General features: G+C 45.0%; 2 protein-coding genes across 2 annotated transcripts; both read right to left on the minus strand.

The window, feature by feature from the left end:
- Positions 1–7,486: 7,486 nt before the first annotated feature.
- AGABI2DRAFT_74477 (hypothetical protein) lies at positions 7,487–7,729 on the minus strand (the record flags this gene model as incomplete). Its single annotated transcript, XM_006463937.1, has 1 exon — positions 7,487–7,729. One exon carries the CDS (start codon positions 7,727–7,729, stop codon positions 7,487–7,489), a length of 243 nt encoding a protein of 80 aa, XP_006464000.1.
- A 257-nt stretch (positions 7,730–7,986) lies between these two features.
- On the minus strand, positions 7,987–8,442 carry AGABI2DRAFT_209019 (hypothetical protein; the record flags this gene model as incomplete). Its single annotated transcript, XM_006463938.1, has 1 exon — positions 7,987–8,442. One exon carries the CDS (start codon positions 8,440–8,442, stop codon positions 8,059–8,061), a length of 384 nt encoding a protein of 127 aa, XP_006464001.1. The 3' UTR covers positions 7,987–8,058.
- Between the last annotated feature and the right edge of the window lie 205 nt (positions 8,443–8,647).

The following is an 8,647-nucleotide window of genomic DNA, read 5'->3' on the forward strand; positions in this document are numbered from 1 at the left end:
CAACGCCTTCCTAATCCTTCCCGATAAACTTCTCTTGAATTCTTCAATGAGGGCTCGTCCCTCGTATCCACTGTCTCGCGCAATCCTCTTAAACTCCTGTACGTGTTCTTCCGCACTCTTGCTTCCCTGCTCAATCAACCTCAACTTTCCCACTGCTGTGCTCTCCTCATCTGCGTCTCCAAAATTGTTTCGGAGACTGTCGTAAAGCTCCTCCGTGCTGTCTGGAGCTTCTTCTTCACCATTTTCGATCATCTCCATAATATTCTCCTTCCAAGATTCTGCTGCTCCTCCTTGTACGTATGATACAGTGACGGACAAAACCGTTGCAATGTTTATAACACCTTCAAAGATACTATTATAGCATGTGACAAACTGACCGTGACATCACATAATTAACATCGTTTGAAAGCCATGACTCTTGGCTTTAATTCGATAGTAATACCATTATGTAATTCTAAATATTCATCAAAATACTGGCAATTTACTAACAAAGATGCATTGCAACAGTTTTGTCCCTCTCATTCACCAAGTATAAAGTCACCTGACTCCATTGACTGACTTGAAAAATCAGCACAGCCACATTCAACAAAGATGAAAAGTCAGCACAGCCACACTTTGAGTATATATACAGAGCATCTTTGGCATGATTCCTTACAATGAAGCCCCTCACTCCAAGTCAGCTCTCTCATATCCTTTATTTGCTTGATTCAGGAGCATCAGCTCATGAAATCTCTACTTCTACCAGCATACATCATTCCACTATATCTGGAATTAGATCCAAGCACCGTCCCAACCTTGCTATATCCTCAGGTGGTTGTCCTAGACTGCTTACATCTTCTGATACCCACTACGCTGTTCGCTTAATCACCTTTCAAAAGGCTGACAACACTTCTCAAGTCAAGAGACTACTTGCCAACACCTTGCCCCACTCAATTTCTACAAAGACCATACGTAGAACTCTTTCCCGCACTGGTATGAAGGCTGTAGTAAAGGTTAAACATCCTTTGCTCAAGGCCAAACACCGCAAGGATCGCTTGGACTGGGCTTTAGCTCGTCAAAACTGGACTATAGAAGACTGGAAAAGGATAGTATGGTCTGATGAAACAAAGATTAATTGTTTGGGGTCAGATGGAAGAAAATGGGTGTGAAAAGGGATGGAAAAGGCTTGAGTGATAGACTGGTGTCTGGGACTTTGAAGTTTGGAGGAGGTTCTTTGATGATGTGGGGTTGTATGTTTTGGGAGGGATGTGGCTATGCATGCCAAATTAAAGGTAAAATGGATGCTGATCTATATGTTAGCATTTTGGAGGACAATCTGGAGGATAGTGTGGAGTATTATGGGAAAGAAAAGGAGGATTTCATATTTCAGCAGGACAATCACCCCAAGCACAAGTCTAAAAAGGCCCAGAACTGGTTCAAAGAGAACAACATTGATTTGTTGCCATGGCCAGCACAGTCTCCAGACCTCAATCCAATTGAACATCTCTGGGACCACCTCAAAATCAAGCTTGAAGAGTATGAAGAAGCACCTAGGGGAATTGGAGAACTTTGGACAAGAGTGGATAAGGAGTGGAATGATATAAAGCCTGAGGTGTGTCAGAATTTGATAGAGAGTATGCCTAGAAGGGTAGAAGCTGTACTCAAGGCAAAGGGAGGCTATACTAAGTACTAAACATAGAGATTTGTACTTGGTGAATGAGAGGGACAAAACTGTTGCAATGCATCTTTGTTAGTACATTGCCAGTATTTTGATGAATATTTAGAATTACATAATGGTATTACTATCGAATTAAAGCCAAGAAGCATGGCTTTCAAACAATGTTAATTACGTGATGTCACGGTCAGTTTGTCACATGCTATAATAGTATCTTTGAAGGTGTTGTAAACATTGCAACGGTTTTGTCTGTCACTGTAATATCCAAGTCATCTGCTCCCCTTGTTCTCTATTTGCCATTTTCAAACTCAAATAAATTTTGCACGCTGTTATGAAACCACTCAGCTCCTTTCCATCTCCTGAGAATAATTTTGGTTTTGCCACATCGATCTGTGGCGGTACTTGTTGGACAATGGGAGTTTCCCCATCGTCTCCAGGTGGACCTTGCGGTCCTGGCGGTCCCTGCACTGGGTTGTTCTGCAGCTGGGCGAGTTGCTGCTGCAGTTGGGTGATGAGGGTGTGCTGAGCGTTCAGCTGATTGATTATGTCTTGGGGGTTGGCCATGTCTGGCTCGTGGTATTTGGGGGGAGGTGGTTGATATAGGGGTAGGGGGGATACGGACGGTTCTCGTTGTTCTGGTTCGGATTCCTCGGATTGGGATTCCGAGGCGGATTCTTCTTCCTCGGATTCAGAGGAAGGTACTCGGAATGTTCCGGGCGGTAGTCGATGAGAAATTTTGAGGAAGGTGAGGGAGGTCTTTTCCTGTCACCTGGTGCGTATCCACCAATCCAATGAAGCCAATAGCCTGCTTCACTTGGACGCGTATACAAAAAGAAAAAGTTTATTCAAGAAATGCCGCACTGGCGAAGGGAAAGACTACTGCCCTAGATAAAGCTATATACGAAGACGGATCTTCACGCTAATCTAGACACGCACTTAATGTGGCAGTGTCACTCCTCTGCGTGTACCACTTGACAATGCAAGCGCAGCACAAGGTTTATACAAGAAGTTACAAATGGGGTAGTACAGGGATAGAAAATAACACCACACAGTATGGTAGGTCTCGTCTTATCGATGGTCTGTGTCAAACCACCGATGTCCACGACGCACGTTGTGTTTATGCGCAGACACCCCTTAAGCCTAGGGACCGGCTATGTGTGTGGCGGCCGCGATGGCGCGCAGAGAGTAGAGGACGAGTAAAGAGTAAGAGATGGGGAGGGCACTGTGCTGTGCGATCCCTGGAGTAGTCGAGTTCTACTGTTAGGGCGACTGTGACTGAGATGTCACAGGTCACACCTGAACTTAAGAACTATAGAGGAAAGTGACAAAAGTTTATTAGGCGTGAACCTAAGAGAACTCGACGGAGTCTTCTACAAGTTTCTACCTACTTTATATACCTAGACTACGGCGCACAGACCATCTACCCTAGGTAACTTATTTATATACTGACATGTGAAAAGAAGTACGTATGAGAAAATAAACTAATTATACATTTGACATGAGAAAGGAAGAGTGGAGTAAGAAGCAAGTAAACGAAAATAGATTGATCATAAAAACGTCAACAATACCAAACAAACCATAAAAGTGTCCACAAGCTCAAACAACTTCTAAACGAGTAATCCACTCACACAAACCAATACGTACCGAAGTAATTCCCCAACATCGCATCACATGGACATAGTATGAAGAATCCGGCTAACTCCCATTGCCGTGGTCCCCAGAATCCCCATCTCCGTATTATCCATTCCTTCCGTTCCTCTTGGTCCCACATCGCTAAGCATACCCTCCCGCATCGTCTGCACCGATGATCCGATAGGTTCCAACCTATCGGCCTGACCTCTCTTCCTACAGCCGCCGCCGCCCTTCTCCATTGTACTTGCTCCGCATGGTTCGGAGGCAAGAAAGATAAGATTAAATCAATGAGTTCAATAGGTAAGTCTGTAGCTTGCGCCATTTTAGCAGTATGCCGATAGTTTAGCCTCCGTCGAACTGTAGCAGCAGAGGGAAATTATTATGTAATAAAAAAGTGTAACAGATGTGACAGCGTGACGCCGTGACATTCTGGCAAAGTTCTAACATCGTCCCACATTATCAACGTCACTCTTCCACACACTACGCACCTACAATCCTCTAACCTCCATCCGTCTGGTCGGGGTTCTCTTCCGATAGCCACCGCCGCCCTCCTCCACTGTACTTGCTCCGCATGGTTCGGAGGTAGGAAAGAAAAGATAAGATCAATGAGCTCAATTGGTAAATCTGTAGCTTGCGCCATTTTAGCAGTATGCCGATAGTTTAGCCTCCGTCGAACTGTAGCAGCAGAGGGAAATTATTACATAATAAAATATGTGACAGATGTGACAGCGTGACGCCGTGACATTCTGGCAAGGTTCTAACAGTACCCCCTCCTTAAAGTCGGCTCCTCCGGAGACGACCCTTCAAGACCTCCACGTTCGCCAATTTCGTTCCAACTTCTTAAGATATTCGGCATCAAACTGTTTGTCATCCCATCCGAATAAAGTCTTGGCTGTAAATCGATTAGGTAGTTCCCTTTCTTGGAACCCGGTGTCACGTAGAACGTGCTGTATCCTATTGAGTTCCCCATAGAGTTGGTGGAATTCAGTAATCAATTCTTTGGCGTTAGCCAAGTTTTCCTCGGGTTCCCACGAGTCTGCTTCTGCCGTATACCCTTTCCATCGTACTAAGTACCGCTTCTTTCCGCGGAGCCATTTGGCGTTAAGGATTTTCTCCACTTCCCACTCCTGTTCTCCTTCTATTTCTACGGCTGGTGCCGGTCTACTTCCTTGTCCATCCACTTGTTCCCGATATAGTACTATTCGGCTGACGTTAACCACCGGATGAATCCGAATAGATCGGGGAAGATCTATTTCCACTGCGTTGGGGGAAATGATCTTCTTGATGGTATATGGTCCGATGAACTTTTCCGTAAGTTTCCGGGTAGGTCGTCCCTGGATTTGAAGGTCCCGGGTAGCCAATAGAACTTTATCTCCTACTTTGTACTTAACCGCTTCTCCTCTGCTTCTATCCGCATACCTCCGCATGTCGTCTTGTGCCTTTTTTAGGGCCGCTTGAGTTTCCTCGTGTTGAAGTTTCATGCGGTCCGCAAAGTCCGCTGCCGCCGGGTGATTGCCTTGTCGTCGAAGATCAAAGCCAGTTCTTGGATGTCTTCCCACGTTGATCATAAATGGAGTTTCCTTTGTTGATGATTGTTCTTTATTGTTATAGGAAAACTCTGCCGTTGCTAGCCAATCAGGCCAATCAGTTTGTCTGTGATCAACAAATGATCGGAGGTATTGCTCTAGTTCTTGATTGGTTCGTTCGGTTTGGCCATCCGTCTGTGGGTGAAACGCCGTAGATAACCTAGTGTCGATTCCCAACATTTTATTCAACTCCTTTGTAAAGTCTGCAGCAAATTGCGGTCCCCTATCTGAGATCACCGTTTCTGGTAATCCATGCAACTTCCATACGTGATCCCTGAACAGCTTAGCTAGTCCTAGCGCTGATGTCGTTTCCGTAGTTGGGATGAAGTGAGCCATTTTACTGAATCGATCACACACTACCAGAATTGAGTCCATTCCCTGTGACTCTGGTAATTTTACTATGAAGTCGACGGATACGTCGGCCCATGGTTTGGTGGGAATAGGGTTCGGCATTAATTTTCCTGCCGGCGGTGTTGGTCGATTCTTGTTTCGTTGACATTGGTCGCATCCCTCTACGTACTTCTGGACTTGCTTAGTGACGCCTGGCCACCAGTAATTGCGTGTTACCATTTCTACTGTCTTCCATTGTCCTCCGTGTCCAGCAATGGGAGTATCGTGATGTAGTCGAATGATCTTGGTCCTTAACGTCTCATCTTTCGGCACATAGACTTTTCCTTCCTTCAGTACTAATCCCTCCTCTAACTTCCACTCGTCTCCCCTCAATGACTTCACCTTTGCTCGCTTCATTTCTTCTACCGCTTTTACCACATCATCTTCTCTTGCTTTAGATTTTCTGATTTCCTCTAATATTCCTTCTTCCTCGGCATTGATTAACATATGACCTTCTTCCATTGCTCGAATTGCAAAGTATTCTGGTTTTAACAAGGTTTGATCTTTGTTATCATCCTTTGTTCCTTGTTCGAAATCAGGTCTTCTGCTCAAAGCGTCTGCCTTCCCCATTGTTTTTCCTGGACGGAACTTTAATTCGAAATTAAATCTAGATAGATATAAGGCCCATCTGGCCTGTCGTCGATTTAGTTGTTGGGCTTTCGCGAAGTATTCTAGATTGCGATGATCTGTCCAAATTTCGAACTTATGTTTCGCCCCTTCCAGGAAATGTCTCCATTCTTCTAAACACCGCATAATCCCCAGCATCTCCCTATCGTGAATGTCGTAGTTTCGTTCCGTCTCCGTCATAGATTTGGAGATGTATGCTACCGGTCTCCACTTTCCGTCTTCACATTTCATTGCTAACTCTCCGCCCGTGGCGTAAGCCGATGCATCAGATTCCACCTTTAGCTCTTTATCCAATTCTGGGGCTACTAGGATTGGATGTGATGTGAATCTTGCTTTTAGCGTACCAAAGGCCTCCTCTTCTTCATCTCCCCAACTCCATTTCTTGTCCTTTTTAGTCAATGCGTGTAATGGTTTTGCAATACTGGCGAATTTTTCAATGAACCGTCGATAGTAATTTGCCAGTCCCAAGAATTTTTGTACATCTTTAACGCATTTTGGAGTCGGCCACTCTACTACGTCTTTCACTTTCCTTTCCTCCATCTTGATTCCGTTTCTCCCTATTATACATCCCAAAAACCCCATTTCACTTCGTTTCCATTCACATTTTTCTGGTTTTGCAAATAAGTCATTGTCCATCAACCTCTGCAACACTTCTTCCACCACCTTATCATGTTCTTCTTCGTCGTCTGTTCCTATCAAAATATCGTCAATGAATACAGCCACTTTTCCAGTATTTACTAAGTCCCTAAAAAGTTCGTTCATCATAGTCTGAAAAGTAGCAGGCGAATTTGTAAGTCCAAAAAACATAACAGTGGGTTCAAAGGCCCCCATGAAAGTAGTAAAAGCTGCCTTCCACTCGTCTCCTTCTTTTATCCTAATGTTATTATAACCCCATCGTAAATCTATCTTAGAGAATAATCGTTTACTACCCATAGTGTCTATAAGTTCAGAAATTAAAGGTAAAGGATAATTGTTCTTAATTGTCCAATCATTCAAAAATCGATAGTCCTGTACCATCCGCTTCTTTCCATCTTTCTTCGGCACAAAAAATACCGGTGAGGTTTGGGGAGATTTCGAAGGCCTAATATACCCCTTTCGGAGTTGGTCCTTGATGAATGCTTGGACTTCTTCTCTTTCGTTTGGCGATAAGGGGTATATTTTCCCTTTCTTGGGTTTGAAATCTTCCTTTAATTCGATAGCATGATCCCATGGTTTCCTAGTAGGCATTCTTTCTGATTCCTTTTGTTTGAATACTTTAAGGAACTTGTGGAACCGTCTTGGTACCACTTGCTCTACTGAGTCTATGCTTCGAATTTCTTCTTCTTCCGGCATCTCTTCTGTCATTCCTCTTACCCACATCTCTAGTTGTCCTTCTTCCTCTCTACTTCTATTTTTCCTTTGGGCGCTTATTCGTTTAGGACGTACCTGTCCAGCCCCCGCTTGTCCCGCGGTGGCTGTCTTGCTGTTATCTTCTTCTAGACGTTCTGCCTTTTCCCCATTTAATCGGTCAGCCACGTCACCGGGTGATTGCGCCCACCCCTCAGCTTTCTCTTTGGGTTGTTGTGCCAACCCCTCAGCTCCACCATTAGCACGCCTGTTACGTGCCAATTCCCTGGCGAATGCCGCCTCGACTCCTAGTGCGATTTTCTTTTGCTTTTCCTTTATCTTTGTACCCACACCCGTCTGGGCACCTGGTCATCTTTACCTCTCCTTTCTCCCAATCAATTTCCGGATTGTGCATCTGTAACCAAGGCATTCCTAATATGACCTTATTTTTTCCTAGGCCGCATATCTCGAAATGTACTCTTTCTCTAAGGCTATTTCCTCCATTGCTGGGCATTTGTGTTTGCTCAGCAAATGTTCCGACGTTTGGGTTCCACACTCCTCGCATCTATATTGGTCTTTCTAAAGGTTCCAACTTGAACCCTTCTTCATCCGCGAACATTTTATCCATAAACATCCCCGTTGCTCCACTATCCAACAACGCCTGTACTCCTACTCCATCATGTGTGTCCAACTTCTCCACTCCCACGTTCAGCTTAATTTCCCTTAAAGGCCGAATTGTCCTTACGAGGAAACTCTCCTCTTGTACAGTGTCACAAACATTGATTTCGTTACATAGTACATCGAATTTGTTGTAGGAAGTCCAACGAGGAGACTTGGCTTCCTTTACTCTTTTAAATTCTTTTGCTCTTCCTCGAACATCCTCTTCCAATAGTCCCGCTGCTCGTCCACATCTAACGTTCGCACATCTCGAGCCGGAGCCTTGCTCCAGCAGTTCTTGGCCATATGCCCCAATTTCCCACACTTGTAACATTTGATAGGACCTCGACTGGGCCCTGCTGCGGTGTCGACATCCATCGCGTTGGGATCTCGACGTTGAGGCTGAGGCCTCACGAAAGTGTTGTTTGGGGTATGGGTTCGTATTTGGGGCTTCGCTTGCCCCCGCCGATAGTAGTCTTCCTCCGCCTTCGCCTGTCTCCACTGCCTATCCAACTTCATGCTCCTCTCGTACCAACTCCTGATGGTAGTTGGTGGGTTCTCTGATTCCATCAACGCCTTCCTGATCCTTCCAGACAAACTTCTTTTGAATTCTTCGATGAGGGCTCGTCCCTCATATCCACTATCCCGAGCGATTCGCTTGAACTCCTGCACATGCTCCTCCGCACTTTTACTTCCTTGCTCAATCAACCTCAACTTTCCTACTGCTGTACTCTCCTCATCCCAACGCCCCCGAGAGAGAAATAGACTATCAAAA

Source organism: Agaricus bisporus, assembly GCF_000300575.1.
Source record: "Agaricus bisporus var. bisporus H97 unplaced genomic scaffold AGABI2scaffold_9, whole genome shotgun sequence".
NCBI classification, from domain to species: domain Eukaryota; kingdom Fungi; phylum Basidiomycota; class Agaricomycetes; order Agaricales; family Agaricaceae; genus Agaricus; species Agaricus bisporus.